Consider the following 26806-nt stretch of genomic DNA (forward strand, 5'->3'; position numbering starts at 1 on the left):
ATATTTATTTTGTAGCCTTTCAGTAGTTGAGCCCCTGATCACAGAGTAAGAAGTGAGGACAGGTGGAAGCTTCAGCAACTGTCCTGAACAATTAAAATACACATCAGTGTGAATGACCTTCAGAATGTATTTCAGTCTGTTAATATACACAATAACATATATGTAAACTATACATGGCAGCTGAGAGTTGTGTTTAAGATCACAGATTCTTTTGAGACAGAGTCTTGCTCTGTCGCCCAGGGTGGAGTACAGTGGCACAATCTCAGCTCACTGCAACCTCCACCTCCCAGGTTCAAGCGACTCTCATGCCTCGGCTTCCTGAGTAGTTGGGGCTACAGACGCATGCCACCATGCCTGGTTAATTTTTGTATTTTTAGTACATGGAGTTTCGCCATTTTGGCCATGCTGGTTTCGACCTCCTGAACTCAAGCAATCCACCTGCCTCAGCCTCCCAAAGTGCTGGGATTGCAGGCGTGAGCCACTGTGCCCAGCCAAGATTACAGATTTTACGGAGAGACTTCCTGAGCTTCAGCATGCATAGTTCCATGATTATCTACTGTGTGGCCTTGGACAAATTCCTTTCCCTCTCTGGGCCTATTTCCTATTACATTTAAAGGCACTTAGAGCAGTGCATGGCATAAAGTGGAATTTAGCCAGGCTACCCGTAATGAGGGCTTACTTGGTGTCAAGCACTGGGCTGTGTAATATATAGAAAGCACTCGTCCTGAAGATGGTCTCATGGAATCTTCAGATCATTCTGCAAGGAAATCATTCTTTCTTTTCTGTAGTGAAGGAATCTGAAGCTCTAGCACATCCCCAGTGTCACGCAATCATCTGTTAAGTTGCAGAGTTGGGAATTCAGACCTTGCTTTGTCTGCTTCCAAAGCCTGGGCTTAGTAACAAGCAACGCAGATGGTGGTGTTAGTGTGCAGTCCTGCTTTTTGGCAAGCCCGAGGCATGAGCTGCTCTTCCTGCTTACAAGTACAGACACACATACCCTCCCGCCACAGAGACACACAGGCAGTATTCAAGTGACAAACTTCCCCAATGCCTGCGCCCTCTGCTGACTGTGCTGTAGCAATGTCTGGTCTGAAAGGCACTTTCTGGGAGTAGAATTGCTGGTGGTTTTGGAAATGACTCCAACAAATTGAATCCTTGACGTCGGGAGATACTGAAGACATTGAATCTTTCTTATTTCCAGTTGCATGAAAACAAGAGGTTTGACAAACCAAAGCAGATTAAGACACATGGAAAAAGTAAGCTTTTAGTGCCAGGTGCTCTCTTTTGGCAATAAAAAAATGGTTTGAGCACCTTAAATTTTTTCAGAATGTGTCGAGGGTGGGGAGTTGGAGAAAGGTACATGTGGGAGTTTTTGCTCCTGTCGGCAATACAATAGTCACCCTTGCTGAGAGGCTCCTTGAAGGCAAAATAGAAAATGTTTGCAAAAATATGCAGTGAGAAGATATCTCATCATGCAGCTCCTCACCTCCACACCCCAGCCTGCACACACCCATTTGTTCTTACAATAAAAGAAAGCCTCCAATTTTTACCATGCAAGAAATTATTATCTGTCTCTCTCTTCTTTTCCTCTCTCCCACTCCTTGGTGCCTTTCTCTTCCAGAAAGAAATTTTAGAATGTCAGACCTTAAAGATGATCCAATACAATGCCACAGTTAAGAACACTGATTTCAAAGGCAAACCTGGGTTTGAATCCTGGTTTCAGCACCTTATGCAAGTTACTTAAGCCCTCTGTGCCTCAATTACCTCATCTGTAAAATGGGCTTAAAAACAATACCTACCTGATAGGATTGGTGAGAGATTTGAATGAACTAATGCTTGTAAGTCCCTTAGCTCAGAGGCTGGCACAGAGCTAATGCTTCCAAAGTGTTCCTTGATATTGTCACCCAATCAAGCCTCTTCATTTTACAGACAAGAAGACTAGATTCAGAGAGAAGGGATTTATCTGCGGTCATATGGCCAGTTAGTGGCAGAGCCAAGACTGGAGCCAGGCATCTCATCTCATCTCATCTGGTACAGACATCTTTCTACTGTACCACACACAGCATCGTGCATTTTCCCTCATTTCCTAACTTTAAGCAAAAGAGATTGGGCCATTTCCCAGTTGGCCAAGTTTGTGCTGAACCAGCAATGTTGCCAGAGTCGGGCATCCTGGAGTGCATCCTGCAGTGCCGGCTCCCCTGTGAGCAGGAGCCAGCTTGAGTCTGACAGTAACAGATTCTGTTCTAGGAGCTATCGAGCCCTCATAAAACTGATCCACAGAGCACTGCGCAACTGTCCTCTTATATTATTACTTTATTTAGAGACATCTGTTGCCCTCTCAGGCTGGAGGGTAGTGGTGCAATCTGGGCTCACTGCAACCTCCGCCTCCCAGGTTCAAGAGATTCTCCTGCTTCAGCCTCCCGAGTAGCTGGGATTACAGGCATGTGCCACCATGCCTGGCTAATATTTGTATTTTTAGTGGAGACGAGGTTTCACCATGTTGGCCAGGCTGGTCTTGAACTCCTGACCTCAAGTGATCGGCCCACCTCAGCCTCCCAAATGTCCTCTTATTATTAATTTACTTTCTGAAAGCTGAAGCTCCAGAAAGAAGTTCACTAGACAGTGACACCACCACCGGCTTTCAAATATTCTGGGAACAAAGTCTCTATGTCCAGCCAGCCTCCAATCCACATTCTTGAGAGTCTCTTTCTCTCCCCCCAGCCATCTCTCTCTCTCCAAAGACCCTCTCCTAATCAGAGAGACCGGATCATTGCCTATACTATGTGTCACTTTCCCCCACATCATACTATTTCACCTCAAATGCTCTTCTCTCTCCCTCTGCTCAAAGGACACACACCGACCACCACACATATGCCTAAGGTCTTTTGTTCTTTGGAAAGTGTTCAAATTGTCCACAGCAATATTTGGTTCTTGCTGGAAAAAGCCAGTAATCTACAGCCAGGGTAGGTTCAGTTCCTGGTGTCTCTGGAGAGGACAGATCCCATTAGCTCTGACAAACATCCTCAGTGTTCCTGCTCCTAATCTTTGTCAAATTTTCCAAAATCCAGCTAGACCCAGGGGCTCCTTGCAGGCAGTCCAGGCTGTGTCTGCTCCACTCAGTAGTCAGGTGGCCCACAGCTGCAAGGACCAGTCAGCTTTTTCTCAAGCCTGGGTCAGGCAAACTCTCTACATTTAGTAAACAGGGGCAAGGGGGATGCAGGGAGAGGTCTGAAAGATGGAAACGGAGAGAAGGGTTATGGTTAGGCTCCTGTCAACAGTTCAGTGATAAAGATGCTATAATTCTGTAGCAAAATGATTGCCCACCTAGAAGTTAGGAGGGCTGAGTCCTAATCCTAGAGCAGCCACGAAATGAACCACGTGCTCTTGGGCTGATCACTTTGCCTCTCTGCCTCAGTTTTCTCATTCTGCTATACAAGTGGGTTTGCCTTGAGAGTCTGTAAGAAGACTTCCAGCACTTCTGAAACACTGAAGTTTTTTAGTGACAATCTTTAGTTCACATGACATGTTACAGTTTTTCAAGAACTTCCACAGGCAGGCATCATTTGGAGCTACTGTGGGTTTGGTTCCAGACTACTGCAATAAAGTGAAAATTGCAATAAAGTCAGTCACACAAGTTTTTTGGTTTCCAAATGCATATAAAAGTTATGTTTACCCTGTACTGTAGTCTATTAAGTGTGCAATAGCATTAAGTCTAAAAACATCTTAATTAAAACGTGCTTTATTGCTAAAAATGTTAACAATCATCTGAGCCTTCAGGGAATCATAACCCTTTTGCAGGGGGAGGTCTTGCCTTGACATTAATGGCTGCTGACTGATCAAGGTGGTAGTTGCTTCAGGTTTGGGGTGGCCGTGACAATTTCTTTCTTTCTTTCCTTCTTTTTTCTTTTTTTTTTTTTTGAGATGGAGTGTCACTCTCTTGTTGCCCAGGCTGGAGTGCAGTGGCATGATCTCGGCTCACCGCAACCTTTGCCTCCCAGGTTCAATCAATTCTCCTGCCTCAGCCTCCTGAGTAGCTGGAATTACAGGCATGTGCCACCACACTCAGCTATTTTGTATTTTTAGTAGAGATGGGGTTTTTCCATGTTGGTCAGGCTGGTCTCGAACTCTCAACCTCAGGTGATCTGCCCGCCTCGGCCTCCCAAAATACTGGGATTATGGGTGTGAGCCACTGGGCCCAGTTCTGAAACTAAGAAAACAATGAAGTTTGCCACACAGATTGACTCTTCCTTTCATGGAGATTTCTCTGTAGCATATGATGCTGTTTGATAGCATTTTACTCACAGTAGAACTTCTTTCAAAACTGGAGTAATCTTCTCAAACCCTACTACTGCTATCAAACAAGTTAATGCAATATTCATAATATTTTGTTGTCATTTCAACAGTGTTCACAGCATCTTCACCAGGAGTAGATTCCTTCTCAAGAAACCACATCCTTTATTCATCCATAAGAAGCAACTTCTCATCCATCCAAGTTTGATCATGAGGTTGCAGCAGTTCAGTCTCATCTTCAGGCTCCACTTCTAGTTCTCTTGTTATTCCCACCACATCTACAGTTACTTTCTCCACAGAAGTCTTGAACCCCTTAAAGTTATCCATGAGGATTGGAATCAACTTCTTCCAAACTCCTTTTAATTTTATATTTTGATCTCCTCCCATGAATCATGAATATTCATAATGGCATCTAGAATGGTGAATCCTTTCCAGAAGATTTCCATTTACTTTGCCCAGATCCATCAGAATCACTATCTATGGTGGCTATAGCTTTACAAAATGCACTTTTTAAATAATAAGACTTGAAAGTCAAAATTACTCCTTGATCCAGGGGCTGCAGAATGAATATTGGGTTAGCAGGCATAAAAACATTTATCTCTTTATAAATCTCCATCAGAGCTCTTTGGCAATGAGTTGCATTGTCAATGAGCACTAAAATTTTGAAAATAATTTTTTTGTTTCTGAGCAGTAGGTCTCAACAGCAAGCTTAAAATATCCAGTAAACCATGCTGTAAACCAATGTGCTGTCATCCAGGGCTATGTTGTTCCACTGATAGAGCACAAGCAGACTCTATTTAGCATAGTTCTTTAGGGCTCTAGGATTTTCAGAATGGGCAAATGAGCATTGGCTTCAACTTAAATTCACCAGTTATCCCCTAACAAAAGATTCAGCCTGTTCTTTGAAGATTTGAATCCAGGCATTGACTTCTCTCTAGTATGAAAGTCCTAAATGGTATCTTCTTCCAGTATAAGGCTATTTTGTCTATGTTAAAAATCTGTTGTTTATTCTAGCCACCTTCATCAATGATCTTAGCTAGATCTTCTGCTGCAGCTTCTGCTTTGGGACTTTCTGCTTCACCTTGCAGAAATCTCCATAGGCTTCACCTATGGAGATGGCTTCTTTCTTTAAATCTCATGAGCCAACCTCTGCTAGCTTCCAACTTTTCTTCTGCAGCTTCCTCACCTCTTTCTGCCTTCATAGAATTGAAGAGCGTTAGGGCCTTGCTCTGGATTTGGCTTTGACTTAAGGGAATGTTGTCACTGCTTTGATCTTCTATCCAGACCAATAACACTTTCTCCATATCAGCAAGAAAACTATTTTGCTTTCTTATCATTTGTGTGTTCCCTGTAATATCACCTTCAATTTCCCTTAAGAACTTTTCCTTTGCATTCATGACTTGGGTAACTGTTTGGTATAACAGGTCTAGCTTTCAGCCCTTCTTGGCTTTCAACATGGCTTCCTCACTAGGCTTAATAATTTCTAGCTTTGAATTTAAAGTGAGGAACATGCAAATCTTCCTTTCACTTAAACACTTAGAGGTCACTGTAGAATTATTAATTGGCCTAATTTCAATATTGTTGTGTCTCAGGCAATAGGAAGGCCCGAGGGGGAGAGAGAGGGAGAGAGAGAGAGTTGGGGGAATGGCCAGTTAGTAGAGCAATGGAGCAGTCAGAACACACAATTACACTTATTAAATTCTCTGTCTTATACGGGTGCAGTTTGTGGTACCCCAAAACAGTTACAATAGTAACATCAAAGATCACTATCACCAAAACAGATAAAATAATCATGAAAAAGTTTGAAATATTGCAAGAATTACCAAAATGTGACACAAAGACACAAAATGAACACACGCTATTGGAAAAATGGTGCTGATAGGCTTGCTTGACACAGATTTGCCACAAACCTTCAATTAAAAAAAAAAGCAATATCTGCAAAGTGCAGTAAAGCAGAGTGCAGTACAACAAGTATATCTGTACCTTATTTTGTTTATTTAATCCTCCTTAAAAACCCACTGATGTAGGTAAGGTATTTGGCAGATGACAAAACTAAGGTATATGGTGAATAAGCAGTTATGGGCAAACCATGGCAGAGCTTACTGCCAAAATGAATGATCTCCACTTCTAGCCACTTCCGACTGAAGCTGCCCTTCTAGGGTTAGACCGCTCTCCCCAGTGAAAGGTCAATGAGACGGGCTCCTGGGAAATGCCAAAGAGGCTTTGTTGCCTTGGGTTCAGGGGTCAAAGGTCTAGACTGTTCCTTAAGTCTTTTTGATGTCTTTTTAACATTTTTGGACCCAAGGGCGGGTTTGACTTAGCTCCATACTCCACGTTTGCTTGCCTTTTGAACTTCAGAGATGAAAGGCAGATCCCATAGCACTTAAGAGATTTTCCAGAACACTAGCTGGTCAGGGCAGAGCTAAAGCTAAATCCAGGCCATCTACTTCCTATTGCTGAGCTAGTGCCCTCTGGAAACATTGGCATATGGTGGTGGCCTCTGCTGCCCTGGCTAACTTGAGTCAGGGTCAGGGTCTTCCTACCTGTAACTCCTTCATCCCCACCCCAGGCAGTGAAGCCCCACCATCTGTTTATGAGGTGGGTGGCCACAGAGATAGGCTGATGGTGAGGGGGTTTCACATACTGTGATAACTAAGGCCTGAGCCCCACCCACTCTCCACCCCTGCGCTTAGTCCCACTTGACAGATAGAAGATCCTATAGTCCCTGAGCACTGTTAAGGGCTGAAGTCTGTCCTCCAAAATCCATGTTGTTATCCTAACCCCTAGCATCTCAGAATGTGACTGTATTTGGAGATAGAGTCTTTAAAGAGGCATTAAGGGTAAACGCAGTCATTAGGGTGGGCCCTACTCCAACTTGACTAGTGTCCTTATAAGAAGAGGAAATGTGGACACAGACACATGCTGAGGGACAATGCATGGGAAGACACAGAGAGAAGGCAGCCATCTGCAAGCCAAGGAGAGAGGCCTCCGAAGCAACCAAGTCTGCCAACACCTTGATCTTGGACTTCCATCCTCCAGAATAGTGAGAAAATAAATTTCTGTTGTTTAAGCCCCCAGTACTTTGTCATGGCTGCTTTAGTAGACTCATGCAGGCACTTGCTCCAGATGCTGACCCCCTTGACCCTCCCTCGCTGCCCCTGCATTCTCCTCCACACACCCCTGAGCCCCAGCCCCAGATTCATCAAGTCCTTAGAGTCAGGAGAGTGGGCTCCATAAATCTGCAGCCACATTTTCCCATTTCAGGGCCTTTGAGGAATGCTGATTTGTGCTTCAAAGTGGGCCAGGGAAGGATAAGCTGCCTTTGGAGCATTTGAGAGACTGAGGAGAGAACAGGAATCACTGAGAAAACAGACTGATGAGTATGTTGAGTCAGAATCCTGCCACCCATGACAAGTCAGCTCCCACCCCTCCAGAGTCTCCAGCTAGAGCACTTGCAGTAACAGTTTAGTGGGCCTTTCCAGGCGGCCAGGCATGTGCTGCCCTCCGGATTCATTAACAGGGTTTCTGGGGGTCAGAGGAGGTGCCAAGGCCCTGAGAGAAGCCAAGCCCCAGAGGACCCCCAAGTTCTCCCCTTAGACTCACATTCCTCTTGTAGGTGGGAAAGGGACGGAGAGGTGGAGGGGGGAACGCCCTGTTCCACACGCTGTATTTACTCTGGGCATGGCTAATGACTCCAGGGCCTTATCATTCGGCCCTCAGACTGGGCTGGGCAGGTCTGAGAGTTAGGGAAAGTCCGTTCCCACTGCCCTCAGGGAGAGAAGAAAGGAGGCGGCAAGGGAGAAGCTGCTGGTCGGACCCACAATGAAAACGCTCCTTCTTTTGCTGCTGGTGCTCCTGGACCTGGGAGAGGCCCAAGGATCACTTCACAGGTGAGGAGACGTTCCCGCACTGCAACTCAGGGCTGCTCTGGGATAGGAAAGCTGACGGGGAGATGAAGAGGAGGAGAAGCTGAGGGATGAGATGCACGGAAGAGGCTTACCCAGTGGCCGCCTGTGTATGGCCTTAATCTCCAGTCTGCAACAAGTCATTCTCCTGCCTCCACCTCCATGGAGGTGCCTTACCAAGTCCCAGGCAGCTTCTTGTGTTGCAAAAGAGCAGGAACCTGCAGTTGTGGTTTGTAGTTCAAAGCACCCCAGTACTTCCCCAGGGATCTGACTGTCACTGCCCCCAAGAGCTTTTCTGTCCCTTTAAATCAGCCCTTTGTGATGTTCATGTAAAACTGCAGACCACCCCACATCTCCCATTTTCCTAGATCTCAAAGAGCTCAGCTCCAGGAGGGGAGCCATTTCCACTCTAAGATTCTAAGACTCTACAGGGCAGAGATGAGGCCAGGCAGGCTGAGTGGCAGAGGACGCTGATCCCACCTGTATCCTGTGTGCTGTCTTGCAGATCTCCCCCTCTGTCTTCTCTAGATGGCCCCTGAGAAAATGGGACGGGAATGGGGGGAAGAGGGAGGCAGAAGTACATCTCCTGCTCACATGGGGGTTTGTCTCCAGGGTGCCCCTCAGGAGGCATCCGTCCCTCAAGAAGAAGCTGCGGGCACGGAGCCAGCTCTCTGAGTTCTGGAAATCCCATAATTTGGACATGATCCAGTTCACCGAGTCCTGCTCAATGGACCAGAGTGCCAAGGAACCCCTCATCAACTACTTGGATGTGAGGCTTCCTGGGATCAGGGCTGGGGAGAGGTGGGAGCAGGAGGAAGGCCCAGCATTAGGGCATGGCCAGTGCCACATCAGTAGCACTGAAGGCCATTGTGGATTTCTTCACTTGGATGATGATCCATGGGGACTGATTCCCTGGGTCCCCATGGAGTTGGCTAAGCAGGCCCCAGTGTACCCAAACGTCAGAGCTCTCTGCAGAAGGAAAGGGCTGGGGGTGAAAGCATCATCCCACACTGAAGGCCCCTGCTTCTGCTCTCAGCTGGGCAGCTTACTGGCTGTGTACCCTTAGGCAAGTTACTTAATCTCTCCCAGCCCCAGTTCCCTGGTCTGTAAAACAGGTGGTTCTTCCTCCACTGCCTTTCCTACAATGTATTTATAAGAATCAGGTTAGCGCAAGTAAAATCAAATGAAGTAGCCAGAGGCTTGGTTTGATTTCCTCCCTCATGGCCATTTCTCTGCTCCTTTTACCTTTTACTTTCCAGTTTTGCCACTTCCCAGGCTCTGTAAACTCCAGTCTGTAGTACCCCAGGCTCTGGCCCCAGGGAGCTTTCCCTTGACTTCCTGGTGAGCACCCATGTCCCTTCCCACCACCCACACCCTCTCTCCTTCTCACTCTTCCTTGCAGATGGAATACTTCGGCACTATCTCCATTGGCTCCCCACCACAGAACTTCACTGTCATCTTCGACACTGGCTCCTCCAACCTCTGGGTCCCCTCTGTGTACTGCACCAGCCCAGCCTGCAGTAAGTGGGGCCAGGAGCACCAGCAGAGAATGTCTGGGGGCTAGTCCTGGGAGTCCAAGCCTGGTACTCTGGGGAAGGGGGGCTTAGGTTCCAGAAACTGGCCATCCCTGCCACACCAGCTTCCCCTCTCCCACCTTTGAGTCTGCCCTGGAACTGCTTGTAGCAGAGATAGAGCAAGGCCAAGGAAGAACTAAAATGTGGCTGCTGTCCAAGATAGCAACTTTCATACTGATTAGAATTAATAGAAAGAAAGTCATTGAAAAGAGAAGTCTTTGACATAATGACTCACTTCCTTTGGAACACCCAAAGGAATATAGGGGAAAGTTTAATTTAATTGGTTATTTCTGAGCAGGTAGGTGAGTCCGGTTCTAGTGTAGATAGCCTGCTTGCTTCAGGAGGCTTGGTAGCCTTATTTCCTGGTGCACAGAGGTGGGGCTGTTGGGGCACAATGGCATGGGTGGGTCCATTTGGCCAGAGGTAACTCAGAGGTTTCAGTGAGGACTGGAAAAGAAGAGCTACAGAAAGATGTCTTGTTCGATACAGGACAAGTCCCAGAGAAACCCCAAGGCTAGAGATGTCCATGGGTTGGGAGAAAAGTTGGGAGTAATTTCCTGGGGCAATTGTTTATCCCTGAGTTTCTTTTGAAGCCAACCTCTGACCCACAATGGGTGGCAGGGACTGTGGCTGGCACCTGATAAATGGCACTTATCTTGGTGTGCCTCATGAGGTCATTGTGGACAATCAGGTTTGCTCAGAGACAGCTATTTGGTCCCCAATTAGGCCACATCTATAGCTAGAGGAAAATGTAGTTGCTCACTAGGGAGGGGCATCGCCAGGCTTCTAGGGGCCCCCACTCTGTGTTGAGAGCTGAGGGAAGAGACCCTGCCACTCTGGGGCTGGGTGGCATTAGGGCAGGGATGCAGCCAGTGAGCCTATGGCGTAGGCAAGAGCAATGCACTTCTTTCCAGAGACGCACACCAGGTTCCAGCCTTCCCAGTCCAGCACATACAGCCAGCCGGGTCAATCTTTCTCCATTCAGTATGGAACCGGGAGCTTGTCTGGGATCATTGGAGCCGACCAAGTCTCTGTGAGTGCAAGTCCTTCATCTTTTCTCTCATGGACAGAAACTTGGGAGACTTATTCAGAGGTCTTACTTTTCAAATCTGCCTCAGGAATGGGTGGAAACAGGGGTTAGCACTAGCTTCTAGGAGAAAGGGCGAGTAACACTCCCCACCTGAGATGGTGGCAGTGGGTCAGTCTGCACAGCACGCTGGGCCCTGGGGGAGGGCAGCGCAGGGGGACTCTGGCAGGAAGCAGTGCCCAGTGCACAAAGCCTGGTGGCAGGGTGCACAGCTGGATCTCCAGTCTCTAGGGCATTGAGGAGATAAAACCAGGTCGCCATCTTGAAGGATAAAGAAGTCCACACCAGGGGGAGAGATTTGGACTCAGTAAAATAAAGGGGCAAGGTCTGAAATGGGAGTCCAATCACAGAGGCAAAGCAGAAGCCCAGATGTCCAAAGGCCAAGGTCCAAACTGAACTCAGTGCTGAGCTCATGAGGTGTTCCTCAAACTCCCTCTGACCTCTGACCCTCTGACTCCCTCTGAAGTCCTATGGGTCCTAGAACTATGGGAATCAGACAAATGTGGGGACAGAGAACCAGGTACTTTTTCAGGCTTATGGACAGCAATATATGCCCGGGCCTTGGGAGAAACAGAGGTTGACCTACCCATGGTGAGCATTGGTCCATGGGGTATTCCCGAGGCCAGCAGGGCACAGCCTTCATCAACATCCCTTAGAGTGGGTGGAGTAGGACATATTATCAACTGAAAGAACGCCAGAAGCAGAAAAACACCATCTATGTAAAAATATCATACAGATAAAACAATGCACTGTATTTTCTATTGGAACTATGTATGCGTGTGTATACACACATTACATATATAATATATAATATCCATATATGAATATATGTAATATACAGTATATCTGTATATATAATATGTATCCACCTGTATATATTATATAGATACAATATATAACATATTATAGTATATAATTGCATATATTATATAATATATGTTATATATTATATAATTAATATAATATGTAATACATTACATTAATATGTTATATAATATATTAATTCTATAATATATAATATATTATAGAATATAATTGATATAATGTATTATATTAATAATATAGTATGTGTTATATAATATATTAATATGTTGTATGTAATAATATATTACATAATATATTATGTAATCTATTATATAATATATTGACATAATATATATGTAATGTGTATGTATTATGTTATATATAAGATTATATATATTATGACATATACATATATATTATATATCTAATTACATATAATATATATATAAAAGTAAAAATAACTATTTAGAAGGCTACATCCCAAATTGATCATCACAATAACCTCTGAGATGCAGGGAAGAGACCGAAATTGGCATAGAAAGGGGAATTTGAGCCTATAGCTTGTCACTTATCTGTTGGCTCACCTGGCTGCTGTAGGGCAGCAGCCAACCCCACAGCAATGTCAGCTGCATTGCTCCTTCCCTCAGTTTTTCTGGCTCCAGGGCCAGGTGTGCACTTACCTCTGTAACAAATCATCAGCTTTTGCTGCATAACATCCCCATCATTGAGGTTGGAGACTTGGGGACAGTGAGAGAACAATGTGGGTTCCAGTCCACCCTCACCCTCATAGGTTCCAACTGGCCCTTTTTCTCCCACTTGACATGTATCTTCCCTTTCTGCTGTGCAAACTATAGACTGCTGCTGCAGCATCAGGACAGAAACAATATCCTAAAGTAAACTGTTTAACTAGCACCTACAGTTGCATATAATCAATATCTATATTCACATCATTATAGCTATATCTATAATCTATAGTACCTCCTAATGGTTCTGCTTCTCTTGTCAAACCCTGATTGACATAATAAATATATGACATGCGAAAATTTGTAGATGAAGCTGATGCAGCCCTTAAAGGGACCATTTAGCCTGAAATGCATGTGTTGTTAATAGAAATGCTAATGATCAATTATCTAAGCTCCTACTTCAAGAAACAAATAACAAGAAAATGAGCAAACCATAAACAAACAATAGCAAATCAAACGCAAAGAAACCAAAAGGAAGGAAATAATAAAGAGTAGAATGGGACACTAATGAAATAGAGAAATCACACAGTACAGAAAATTAACAAAGCCACGAATTAACTCTTTGCAAAGAGTAATAAAATTGGTTAGCCTCTCACATGACTAAATAACAAAAAAGAAAGAAAATACAACTTAACAATGTTAGAAATGAGAAAGAGAACATTACTAAAGTTATCAAGAATAGTTTTATATTGATAAATTTTACAATTTTCAAAAAATCAGCAAATGTCTTGAGAAATACAGCATACCAAAACTGATGCAAAAACAAAAAAACAGAAAATGTGAATCTTTTAAAGATATACTCGGTTATTAAAAAAATCTTTCCACAAAGAAAAGCGTCACTGATAAATTCTCTCAACACTAAAAAAAATCAATCTTTCACAAACTCTTCCAGATATTTGATAAAGTAAAACACTTTATAACTCGTTTTATGAAACCAGCATCACTTTAATAATGAAACTTGAAAAGGACATTATAACAAAAGAAAATATAAAATTACAGACCAATCTTTCTCTCATGAATATAGATGCAAAAGTTCTAAATGAAATACTAGCAAATAAAATCTTTTGGTATATAAAAAGATCATACCAAGGGTCATCTTTCTAGGACTTTATCATTTAACAGAATAAAAGGAGAAAAAACATATGACCAATAAGATTATATTAGTAGGTTAATAACATTCAATATCTATTCATGACTTCAAGAAAAACTCTTAGCAAACTAGGAATAGAAAGTAACTCCCTTAATCTGATAAAAATGAAGGGCTTCATCTAAAAGAAGCCCACAGCAAACTTTATACTTAACGGTGAATTGTCAAGAGACTTCTTCATAAGATCAAGAATGAGACAAGGACACTCAATCTCACCACTTCTATTCAACATTGTACTGAAAATCCTAGCCAGTACAACAAGGCGAGAAAAAAGAAATAAAGAACATTAGGATGGAAAAGGAAGAACTAACTCTGTCAATATTAATATATGACAAGATTCTATAAGTAGAAAATCCAAAAAAAACTACAGAAAGGATATTGGGATTAATATGTGAACTTAGTGAAGTTGCTGGATATGAGGTCAACATAAAAAAATCATCTGGGGCCAGGCACGGTGGCTCACACCTGTAATCCCAGCACTTTGGGAGGCCGAGGTGGGTGGATCATGAGGTCAGGAGTTTGAGACCAGCCTGACCAACATGGTGAAACCCCATCTCTACTAAAAATACAAAAATTAGCCAGGCGTGGTGGCACACGCTTGTAGTCCCAGCTACTCAGGAGGCTGAGGCAGAAGAATTGCTTGAACCCAGGAGGTGGAGGTTGCAGTGAGCCAAGATCATGCCACGGCACTCCAGCCTGGGTGACAGAGTGAGACTCAGTCTCAGAAAAAATCATTTGGATTTATATATACAGGTTGTGGATCCTTATCCCAAATGCTTGGGACCGGAAAGTCTTTTAGATTTCAAATTTTTTTCAGATTTTGAGATATTTGCATTATACTTACCAGTTTAATATCCCAAATCTGAAAATCCATCATCTGTAATGCTGCAATGAGCATTTTCTTTGAGCCTCATGTTGGCACTCATAAAGTTTTGGATTTTGAAGCACTTCAGTTTCAGATTTTCAGATTTGTGATGCTTGACCTGTAGCAAGTAAAGCAAATGGCAAATAGATTTTTAATGACACTATTTATAATACCATCAAAACCATCAGCTACTTTAATGTAAATTTAATAAAAAATGCGCAAGAACTCTACTCTGATAATAGCAAACATTAGTAAATAAAAGTAAAAGATAAAAATCGCAAACATTAATGAATAAAATTAAAATAAGACCTGTACTGAAAACTAAACCATGCCCATAGTTTGAATGACTCTGTTTCATTAAAAAGTCAAATTTTTCAAATTGATGTATAGAACTAATTTTATTCCAATCAAAACAACAGCATTTTTTCTTAGAAATTAGCAAACTGATTCTAACATTTATATGGATATGTAATACACCAATACAATCTTGCTGAAGAAAAACACTGGTAAATATTAAGATTTATTATGAAGTTACAATATTGTAGACGTGTGGTGTTGGCACAGAATTTAAAAAATAAACAAATGGAACAGAACAGAAAATACAAAACTATCCACACAGTCATCTGACTTATGTTGAACATGATACTGCAGTATGTGGAGGAAACGATGGTATATTTATTAAATAGTGCCAGGTCATATGAATATCCAGATAGAAAAAAATAAATCTTAACTCCTACCTTACACATTATCACATTTCATATAGGTTCCAGATCTCAGTGTGAAAAGTAAACAATAAAGCTTTTAGAAGAAAACATGAGAAAATGTTTTCAGGACCTTAAGGTAGGCAAAATTTCTGAAACAAGTTACAAAAAAACAGCGTACAATAAGCACAATGTTGAGTGACAGAAGCCAGATACCAAAGAGCTCATATGGGATGATTCCATTCATATAAAATCCAAAAAAATAGACAAAGCCAATATATGCTATTAAAAGTCAGGAGACTGGCTTTTCTTGAGGAGGGGCACAATGATTGGCAGGTGCATGAGGGCTTCTGAAGTTTGGAATGTCCTGTTTTTTGGGAATATAGCAAGCATCTTTGTGCTCATTTAGTCAAGGAAAGTTGGGAAGGAGAAGAATTAGCTTCAAGACAGAGGAAAATCCAGGCGTCAAACCCTTTGCCAGCAATCCCCTGTGCCATTTTCCTGTGGGCTTTCTCCTGCCAGGTGGAAGGACTAACCGTGGTTGGCCAGCAGTTTGGAGAAAGTGTCACAGAGCCAGGCCAGACCTTTGTGGATGCAGAGTTTGATGGAATTCTGGGCCTGGGATACCCCTCCTTGGCGGTGGGAGGAGTGACCCCAGTGTTTGACAACATGATGGCTCAGAACCTGGTGGACTTGCCAATGTTTTCTGTCTACATGAGCAGGTAAGGCCCATCAAGTCTGTGAGGTTAAAGTCAGTTATAACTACAGGGAGACAACACATGCACTTGACTTAGCAGTCAAAAGACCTGGTTTGGGTCTTTATCTTGGTCTATTATCACCTGTGTGATCTTAGTCAAAACATTTAACCTCTCTGAATATTGAGGAAATGGGATTTGCTTCATCAAGTAGTTGTGAAAACACTTTGCAAACTCTACTACACTGGCTTAAATTTAAGGAATCTCTGGGATTGGTTCTTCATTGATGCTGTCACTAAATATCAAGCTCCTATTATATGCTGAGTATGATGCTCACATTGGGGACACAGTGAAACAAGAAAGACAGTACCTGCAGGGGGAGGAGGCAGAAAAAAATGAAAAGTTAAGCTGACAATAAAATAATTGCTTGCTGATGGATGAATAAACAAAATGTGGCATATCCAAACAATCAAATATTATTCAGCCTTAAAAAGGAAGAAAATTCTGAGACATGCTACAACATAGAAGAAACTTGAGGACATAATGCTAAGTGAAATAAGCTAGTCACAAAAAGACAAATACTGTATGATTCCACTTAGGTGAGGTACCTAGACTAGTCAAATTCATAGGCAGAAAGTAGACTGCCAGTTGCCAGAGCCTGGGGAGGGGAAGTGAGGAATTCTTAAACCGTTGTTGATGGCCTAATGGGTATAAAGTTCCAGTTCTGTAAAATGAAAGGTCTGGATTTTACAACAGCGTGAACACACTTAACACTACTGAATTGTAGACTCAAAAATGGGTAAGATAGTACATTTTATGTTACATATTTTTTACAGCAATTTTTAAAAATTGCACATTGTTGTTGGAAAAGGTCACGAGGCTCACCTGTTTCTAGGCACTCTTGCCCGGCATCCTCGGAGGGTCATCTCCTCTTCCTCCTTACACAGGAAGGTGATTTCTGACCTTCCTGACTTTTTCCAGCTCAGACCTGGCCTGCGTTCATGCTGTTTCGGCATAAGCCCATTCCTCTCTTTCCCCTCTCCCACATGGAGGGTCCTGGATTTTCCCTATCAAACTATGTTTCCTCTCCAGCATGACGGCACTCAGGACCAGGCCTAGGCAGAGCTGTGAGTAAGAGAGGCAGGTTTTCTAGACACCTCTGTTTCCCCTTGCAGAACTTCCTTCTCCCGTCACCTGGGAAAAGTGGGCTGTAGTGGGGAATATCAAGGCTTGGCAGTCAGACCGGCCGGGATTTGAATCCTGCCACTTACATTGCTTCATCTCACCGAGGCTCAGTTTATTCCACGGACCACTAGGTTGATGTGAGTTAAATAAGTTTAGACAGATAAAATCCCCAGTACATGGCCTTGCACCAAGGTAATCAACAAATGTGAGTTCCTTTCCCCACTCCCTCTGTAATACCACTGTCCTAAAATTCCTACAGGTATTCACTTCTCTCCCTCTTTACCACCCTGATTTCAATTTTGTATCTTTCTGATCTTTTTCCTCCTCAAAATGAATCTGTCTTAGGTCCTATTTCTCCAGAATCCTGCTAGGTCCCAGAACATAATCTGAGAAATCAATACCAATGAAAATAAGTTTCCAGGCTCTAGTAAGTCATGATACATTCATATTAGCCTCTTTGCCTTAACATAAGGAGTGAATAATACAAAAATGCCAGGCACTGTCACAACCATAGTGGGGAAGATACTTTAGGAAAAGGTGTCTTTGGGGGTTGCTTCAAGTCACACAGTGTGTACCCACCCAGGATGGTCCTGGCCTTGGTTCTAAATGACAGACCTGCTGGCTCCGTTTCCCACCTCCTTAACCTTTTTATCCAAGAAGCAGACGGACATTCACAAATGGTCAAGGGGAGCTGTTTCTAAACTTGTGTCAAAAAGGCCCAGACCAATTCACTTGCAGTAGTCAGATTCCCGGTCTCAAAGCCCAGGCTGATGTTTCTGCCTACCTGGGTGCTTGGCATGAGACCAAGAAGCAAAGGGTCCTAGCTGAGGCTCACCTCTAGAGTTTTGCAGTGGCCCTTCCTGGACAGTTTGTCTTTCTCTCCATGTAGTAACCCAGAAGGTGGTGCGGGGAGCGAGCTGATTTTCGGAGGCTATGACCACTCCCATTTCTCTGGGAGCCTGAATTGGGTCCCAGTCACCAAGCAAGCTTACTGGCAGATTGCGCTGGATAAGTGAGTATTTCCCATGAAGTAGTGACAGTACTGGTGGTAAACTCAAAAGAGGCACAACTCAAACCCAATTAACTGAAAAACCACTGGTCACTAGCAGAGGATGCCAGAAGCTTACTATGGTTGGAGGTATGGAGGTGCTGAGCAAGTGTGCAGGAAGGGACCTCTGTAACCAGGGCAGCAGACACAGCTTCCTTCCTTGTACACGTGGCGTGCTTTTAACTCAACAGACAGTCAATACCAGTGCACAGCCTGCTCCCCTTTGTTCTTTTAACATTAACACACAAGGCAAGGGATGAGTAACATGGGGGGTTGCACAGGTTAATTGGACTCAGATCTTGCCCTCAAAAAACTTGTACAGAAGATGAGATGCACCCAAACCGCTATCCTGCAAAATGGAAGGTGGTCAGTGCTCCAAGAGAGGTGCCACCAACGTGATCCAGCAGACAGGCACGACAGCTTCTATCTGAAGAACGCTCCAGTGCGTCATGGACGGGGTTACATTGAAACTGAGCCGGGAATATATACAGTATCTGGACATGAAGCAATTGGGGAAGTAGGACTACATGCCTGCCTCATACCTAGCACCGTGCTAGACAATGCAGGAATTGGAAAAGTGTAGTTCAAGTTTCAATTCAGCTAGGATTGACTTCCTACAAGGTATCAGGCATTAGGAATGCAAAAAATAAAAGGCCTCAATGCTCACTGTCTATTGAGGGTTTTTCAACCTGTAGGAATTCACCTATTTATGGGTCATGACATTATTTTAGAAGATCCTGACCTGACCAGGCGTGGTGGCTCACACTTGTAATCCCAGGACTTTGGGAGGCCAAGGCAGGTGGATCACAAGGTCAAGAGATTGAGACACCTACATTTTTTGATGAATTGGAATACAGTAGAAAATACCAAAGTGCACTTCAATTGCACGAATGGGTGTGTGTGTGCACTGGGTCAAGAAGTAAACAGATTTCTTCCTGTGGATCTCAGTAGAAAACAATTGAGGAACACTCATATGGTGGGTGGAAATCATTGATGTGCTCCAGGCATTGGAGAGCCCAAAAAGGAGTAGGAGTTTCCTAGGAGCCAGGGGAGGGAAGGTGGGCCGACCACAACCCTGTCCCCTCAGCATCCAGGTGGGAGGCACTGTGATGTTCTGCTCCGAGGGCTGCCAGGCCATTGTGGACACAGGGACTTCCCTCATCACTGGCCCTTCCGACAAGATTAAGCAGCTGCAAAACACCATCGGGGCAGCCCCCGTGGATGGAGAAGTGAGTGCCTGCCTGGGCAAGGGAGTGGTGGGGGCAGGAGAGCCAGGCCTTCTCCTGGGAGGTGGGAAGGCTCTAAACGGATCCTCTATATTGGGTTTTAGTATGCTGTGGAGTGTGCCAACCTAAACGTCATGCCGGATGTCACCTTCACCATCAACGGAGTCCCCTACACCCTCAGCCCAACTGCCTATACCCTACTGGTAAGAACTGTTTCCTTATTCTGCAGGCCACAGGGCCCTCCCCACATGCCTGCCACTTCCCCTTTTCAATAGCCGGCACTTTGCCCACCTTTACCCTAAGCCCCGCCCCACGTTGTTCTGCTCTGATGTGGCATTCCCTCTGGGAGGGACACAGCTGCCTGTGGTGGAAAGACCATGGGCTTGCTCTAATTTCCAGTTCTGCCATGAAGCAGTAGTGAACTTCCGGCAAGCCATTTAAGGAAGTCTTCTGATATTGCCATGTAGGACTTTTCAACTGACAAAGTTTAATCTCCTCAACTACCAGGTCAGACTGGAGCTATTACTATCTCATTTTATAGGTGAGAATATCGAGACTCAGAGAGTCAAATACATGGTTCAAGACATGAGCTGTTTGCAGGGAGGTGTGAAGAATAAGATTATATTTGTTCTAACATACAAATTAACATTCCTCCTCTAGCAAGCAAATGTCTTTTGTTGCAGTAAATTCTCAAGTTTGTAGGGTGAAGTAGAAAGGGAACTCCTAGACCTTTTGGACACCTGTGAGCACTTCACACCACTGTTGGTCTGAATTTTCAGCATTGTAGGTATTCGGCACCACACTTCAACACACTAATTTTTCCAAGAGTCACTCACAGCATCAAGGTGATTGCATCAGAAGAGGGGTGCTAAGGTATAGACGGCTTCAGCCCTACCCCTAAGCCTCTATTAACTCCTTCCCAAAGCCACCAACAGACAATCCAAATAAAAACAAATGTTTGCTTTAAAACACAGCTTCATGGTAAGTCCCCTAAGCTCCTGCCACATAGGGATTATGGAGCTGCCACTGTGAACACCACACTGAGGACCAGTGAGACATTTAGACTGAGCCCTGTTCATTAGTCCACATGCCCATCAACACCCCAGCACCCCCACACTCTCACCTTCCCCCATGTGAGTTGAGTCCCTGCCCAGGTGGAAATTATTGATGTGCTCCAGGCACTGGAGAGCCCAAAAAAGAGTGGGAGTTTCCTAGAAGCCAGGGGAGGGGAGATGCGTGGTTCTTTCCCGGTATGGTGAGTGGTTCTTTTAGAAGATCATTTCAGAAGATCATGACCTGACCGGGCATGGTGACTCACACCTGTAATCCCAGGACTTTGGGAGGCCGAGGCAGGTGGATCACAAGGTCTTGTGCTGGTTCTTTCGCAGTACAGCACGTGGTTCTTTCCCACCAGCAGATTTCAATCAAAGCCACCTTAATCCATCAAAACTGCTGTAAAAATTTTGACTTTTCATGTCCTTCCTCTCAAGAAGTCTCCCTGAGCTCTCTGCAAATTTTCCCACACCCTCATCAGCAACTTCAAATTTCAAATGACTGTTGGAAAGACGACACTTGCCTGGTAGAGCACGTCTTTGCCAAACTAAAAATTAGATTGGAGAAGGTGACATTCTTCTCTTGAACAAGGGATGCCTACTTGCCTCATCTAAAGGGGTCACTCAAATGTTTGTTCCCAGAACATCGACAAGAAAATAGCAGTGGATAGTCACTAACAGAGTTCTTTCTCTCCCTTAACAAAAACTAAGCTGAGCTTCACTAGAAACTAAAGAAACCAGAATTTAAACCAAGGTCTTCCGGTGCCAACCCTTTTGCTCTTCTAGCCATGCAACAAGGGTTTCCCAGTTGTAAAATGATGGTGACGGGGGCAGGTGGGAGTATGTAACAGATGAACAGTTCTCAAAATTGTAGAACACAGACCCCAGGCCCGTAAGAATGGACTTGTGCAGACAAACACTTTATTAAGCAACCTAGGGTAGGGACATATGAAGCAGGAGGAAGAACCCACCGACCAAAATGGTGGAACCCACCAGCCGTCCAAGGCCATCCAGTGCCAGCCACCACCACCACACAGGCAGCCTCCAGGCAGTACTACTACCTTCTTCCCCCATATGTCATTTGCTTCTTTTCCAACCCCAGGACTTCGTGGATGGAATGCAGTTCTGCAGCAGCGGCTTTCAAGGACTTGACATCCACCCTCCAGCTGGGCCCCTCTGGATCCTGGGGGATGTCTTCATTCGACAGTTTTACTCAGTCTTTGACCGTGGGAATAACCGTGTGGGACTGGCCCCAGCAGTCCCCTAAGGAGGGGCCTTGTGTCTGTGCCTGCCTGTCTGACACACCTTGAATCTGTTAGGTTGGGCCATTCTTTACACCTACAAAAAGTTATTTTCCAGAGAATGTAGCTGTTTCCAGGGTTGCAACTTGAATTAAGACCAAACAGAACATGAGAATACACACACACACACACACGTATACACACACACACACACACACTTCACACATACACACCACTCCCACCACCGTCATGATGGAGGAATTAAGTTGTACATTCATATTTTTTATTGATTTTTGATCATGAAAATCAAAAATTTTCACATTTGATTATGAAAATCTCCAAACATATGCACAAGCAGAGATCATGGTATAATAAATCCCTTTGCAACTCCACTCAGCCCTGACAACCCATCCACACACGGCCAGGCCTGTTTATCTACATTGCTGCCCACTCCTCTCTCCAGCTCCACATGCTGTACCTGGATCATTTTGAAGCAAATTCCAAGCATGACATCATTTTGTCCATAAATATTTCTAACATCCTTAAATATACAGTCGGAATTGAAGCATCTCCCATTGTCCCACAAATGTTTGGCTGTTTTTATAGTTGGATTGTTTGTATTAGGATTCAAGCAAGGCCCATATATTGCATTTATTTGAAATGTCTGTAAGTCTCTTTCCATCTAAAGAGTTTAGCACATTTGAACGTTGCTGGCTGAAATCCTGAGGTGTCATTTGACATGGTTCTCTGAACTTATCTTTCCTATAAAATGGTAGTTAGATCTGGAGGTCTGATTTTGTGGCAAAAATACTTCCTAGGTGGTGCCGGGTACTTCTTGTTGCATCCTGTCAGGAGGCAAATAATGCTGGTGCCTCTCTATTGGTAGTGTTAAGACTGCTGGGTGGGTTTGGAGTTCTTGGCTTTAATCATTCATTACAAAGTTCAGCATTTTACCTGATCGTTTCCGCGGTCATTGATGATCATTGCTGAGATCCACACTATAATTAGGGGTGGCAGAACAGGGGTTTTTCTAATTCTGCTATCCCTTTGGCATTTGTTAGTTGGAATTCTTCTATTAAAAAAATAGGCCCGGTGCAGTGGCTCACGCCTGTAATCCTAGCACTTTCAGAGGCCAAGGTGGGCAGATCACGAGGTCAAGAGATCGAGACTATCCTGGCTAACATGGTGAAACCCCTTCTCTACTAAAAATACAAAAATTAGCCGGGCATGGTGACACACACCTGTAGTCCCAGCTACTTAGGAAGCTGAGGCAGGAGAATCGCTTGAACCCAGGAGACAGAGGCTGCAGTGAGCCAAGATCACGCCACTGCACTCCAGCCTGGCAACAGAGTGAGACTCCTTCTCAAAATAAAATAATAATAATAATATTTGGCTGGGCGCGATGGCTCACATCTGTCCCAGCACTCTGGGAAGCCGAGGAAGGAGGATTGCTCGAGCCCAGGGGGTCAAAGCTGCAGTGAGCTATGACCGTGCCACTGTGCTCCAATCTGGGTGATAGAGCAAGACCTTGTCTTAAAAACAAGATAAAACAAAACAAAACAAAACCTTTCCCTCAACAACCATTTGCCCGGGAAAGAAGACAATTACTTGGGGTTTTGTTTCCTTTGTTTACCAGTTTTCAGAATGAGTTGGTGCTATATTAAACACCAAAGAATTTTAAACATTTGATGTGTTTCAACTCACCAGTTTTTTCTTTAATGCCAAATCACCCTATCTGTAGCCAGTGGGTGATCTTCAAGTTAGTTCCTGTGAACTTTTCCAGCCCATCTTGCACACTTCCAGTCCCATATGTGGCATCAGCCATTGTTCCACAGAATCCTAGTTCCTCAGTGGCCTTGGGTAATGACGTCATGTCTCTAAGACACTCACCTCTCAGAGCTGTTGGGAAGAATCAATGATCTTACCTAGGTGGAAGCACCTGGCTAAGAGTGGTAACTTCCCTTCCGATTTGGGTGTCACGCTCAGAGTAGATCACAACTACACAGCTGCACACATACATTTTTTGTTTGGTTTTTACTTTTATTTTTCCTTTTTAACCAAATTATTGCTTTTAAAGTCAATTTAGAACAGCCTGATACAAATAAGCTATCAAAGCAGTGTAGTAGAACAGTTAACACTGGCTCCAGAGTCAGGTAGGCTTGGATTTCATTCCTAGCATCAGTTGTGGGACTTCTGCACCTCAGTTTGTTCATTTGTCAAATGGGCATGATAATAGGAACTACAGTTGACCCCTGAACAACACAGGTTTGGACTTGCATGATTTCACTTATTCACAGATTTTATTTTTTCAACCAAAGGCAAATCAAAAATATAGTATTCAGCCAGTGCTGTGGCTCACACCTGTAATCCCAGCACTTTGGGAGGCTGAGGTGGGTGGATCACTTGAGGTCAGGAGTTCGAGACCAGCCCGGTCAACATGGTGAAACCCCATCTCTACTAAAAATACAAAAATTAGCCGGCCATAGTGGCAGGCAACTGTAATCCCAGCTACTCGAGAGGCTGAGGCAGGAGAATTGCTTGAACCCAGGGGGCAGAGGTTGCAGTGAGCCAAGATCGTGCCACTGCACTGCAGTCTCAGCGACAGAGAGAGAATCCATCTCAAAAAAACAAACAAACAAACAAACAAAGAAAAAAAAACAGTATTCTCGGGATGCAAAACCCATGTATGTGGAGGATGGACTTATCCTCTATGTGAGTTCTTCAGGGCCAACTGCAGGACTTGGGTGTGTTCAAATTTTAGTATACTTGGGGGTCCTGAAAGCAGTTCCCCACATATACCAAGGGACAACTGTGCTGCATGGGGTTACTGTGAGGATGCAATGACATTGCGCATACGTAAACATTTACCTAGCTTACATGCCTGTGCTCATCAGGCCACAGACCTTCACTCTGCATAGGCAAGTCTCATAAAAGGCAGAAAGCCCTAGAGTAAATGGTTTTATGATTTTTCATCTAAGACAAAGCACCCTGAGCCATGTGGGAGCCCATTGTCAGACAGCACTCCTGCAGGCTTTCGGAACGGCCATTTCTGTGCAAGGGCCGCCCTGGCTGTTGAATGTGCTGGTCTGGTGCTGGCCAGGAGTCTGACTGGTGGAGGCTGCAGTGTGAAAGTGATGCCTAAGCCACACAACATCGTTCAGTCTTCACAACGACCCTGCTGGTTCTGCCACAGAAATGCTTCTGTGATCTGTTTCCTTGTCCCCACCCTCCAGTCATTACCTTTCACCAGAAATATTCCAGGAACATCCTGACACTGATTCTGTCTCTTGCCCTCCGACAAACCAGTGTCTAATTGGTAAATATTTCTGAAGCCCAGCTCTAATCACACCCTTCCCCTGATGTACACTTCGCAATGGTGCCCCACTGCACGCCAAATGCAATCCAAGCTGATGCAACTTCCAGGGTTCCCAGGGCCTTGCCTCAGTTCGATCACCTGTTCTCCCTGGACATCTAGTCTACCCTGCACCAAAAGGAATCATCCCGATTTTCTTACTTATACACTTAGTCCTAGGATTCCTTCTCCTCCGTTCATCAGTGGAACATGCTGTTTCCCCAAAATGACTCCCTTTCAATGAGTGTAAAGATGACAGTGAAAAGCTGTCAGACACAGAGCTGTGAGACACTAGACTGAAATCTCAGCCCATGGGATGCACTATGAAGGTGCTCAGCTGTGACTTGGAGCCCGTCCCGTATACTCTCTCTTCTGCCAGCCAGAGGTTCAGCATCTCCTCTCCCTGGCCCCACTTCGCTTCTCTGCATATTGAGCCTGACTTCCTGCTCCATTCACCACATATCTGCACTTTCCTATCCTCAGCATCCTTCAAGCTCCAATTCAAGTTCCTCCTTTCCATAAAGCCCTCTTCAACGTCTCCTAACTAGAACTAATCTCTCCTTCCTCTAAATCCCCACAACCTTAAGCTGTGTTTCTTATGCCATTATTCGCTCCATGTTTTACTTCCACTGATAAAATGAAATTCTCCATTTCTGCACCCCCGAAAGGATCTGAAAGGCTCAGATCATTGAATGAACACCTACAGGAGGGAAGGAAGGAAGCAGTGAGGATGAATACAGCGTCAGGGCCTCCTCTGCAGGGTCGAAGCTGGCGTCATTCTCCTCTGGAGCATGTGTCACAGGAACAAAAGGGAAATTGCTGACTTTTCATCCACGTGGCTGGAGGAAGTGGGCACTAGAGTCTGAGGGTGGCTGATGACTTGGCTTCCAAAGGTGCTGGGATAGTTCTGCAAATAGACCCTGAAAGTACCAGTTTCAGTCCCATGTGCAAAGGCTATAAGGACCAGCATGGACAGTCCACTTCCCATTCCCAAAGCACCCTCGGCAGCAGCGGGCCCCACAAGAACGCTCACATCTTCTCTGAAAGAGGATCAAATGCGCCTCTACACCCCTATGGGGGCTCGCTGTCTAATCCCTTCTCTCTCTCTCACACACACACACACACACACACACACAAGTGTTCACTTAAAACTTGGCCTCAGAAAAAAGTAGAAGACTATGGGGGGAATTTCTAAAGGGCAACAATTTAAGAACAAGTCAGTCATCAAAAATTAGTGGTTGGCCTGAGGGTGGCCTGATGCCCGCTTTCCCAAGTCACCCAAATGGAACATTCGGGGTGAATGTGCTCTGGGGTGGAGGTTTTCCAGCTTCAGTGTGTGCTGCCCAGTGCTGCTCTCCACGGAAACCTTTGCCTCCTCCCTCCAGGCATGTTTGCTAATTGCAACAAGGAAATCAGCTTCAACTTTTTTTCCACTGAAGAAACCACACACAACATACCCAGGCCAGGCCTGTACCTGGCACCGTGAGCAGCCCAGTGTGGGATTCAAGGATACTCGCTCTGCATCCCCCGGAGAAATGTGTAGTCTAATCGGCCAGATGAGACGTAGGCAGCAGCCACAGAGCAGAGTCAGAGACTTCTGTTGAACACGAGGAAGAACTCCCTGACCCAAAGGATTATTACACGAAGAATGGGCCCAAGGAGGCACAATCTGCCCCCAGAGATGTGGAGGCAGAAGGGGGCATCCAACGCATTACACGCCTTGAGGGGGCTCCGGCGAGGCCTTATAACCCCTGACCAAGGCCTGTCTAAACTCACTTCATTCTGCTTTCATCCGCCAGTCATAGCAATTCCAGGCATGGTTCCAGGCAGCTCAAAGAGATACCAAATTAGCCGCATGCTAGCGGCGTTTTAAATTGCTGTAGTCTCCTAG

General features: G+C 44.6%; 2 protein-coding genes across 2 annotated transcripts in view; one reads left to right on the forward strand and one right to left on the reverse strand.

The window, feature by feature from the left end:
- The window catches only part of RHEX (regulator of hemoglobinization and erythroid cell expansion), a 919952-nt gene that overhangs the window by 42342 nt on the left and 850804 nt on the right, over positions 1-26806 (reverse strand). The window lies entirely within an intron of this gene.
- CTSE (cathepsin E) lies at positions 8009-22516 on the forward strand. Its single transcript, XM_032136604.1, has 9 exons — positions 8009-8180; positions 8808-8964; positions 9598-9715; positions 10684-10802; positions 15639-15838; positions 17886-18008; positions 19132-19273; positions 19375-19473; positions 21425-22516. The coding sequence occupies exons 1-9, from the start codon at positions 8113-8115 to the stop codon at positions 21587-21589; spliced, it is 1191 nt and encodes a 396-aa protein (XP_031992495.1). The 5' UTR covers positions 8009-8112; the 3' UTR covers positions 21590-22516.

This window comes from Hylobates moloch, unplaced genomic scaffold (genome assembly GCF_009828535.3).
Source record: "Hylobates moloch isolate HMO894 unplaced genomic scaffold, HMol_V3 SCAFFOLD_18, whole genome shotgun sequence".
NCBI classification, from domain to species: domain Eukaryota; kingdom Metazoa; phylum Chordata; class Mammalia; order Primates; family Hylobatidae; genus Hylobates; species Hylobates moloch.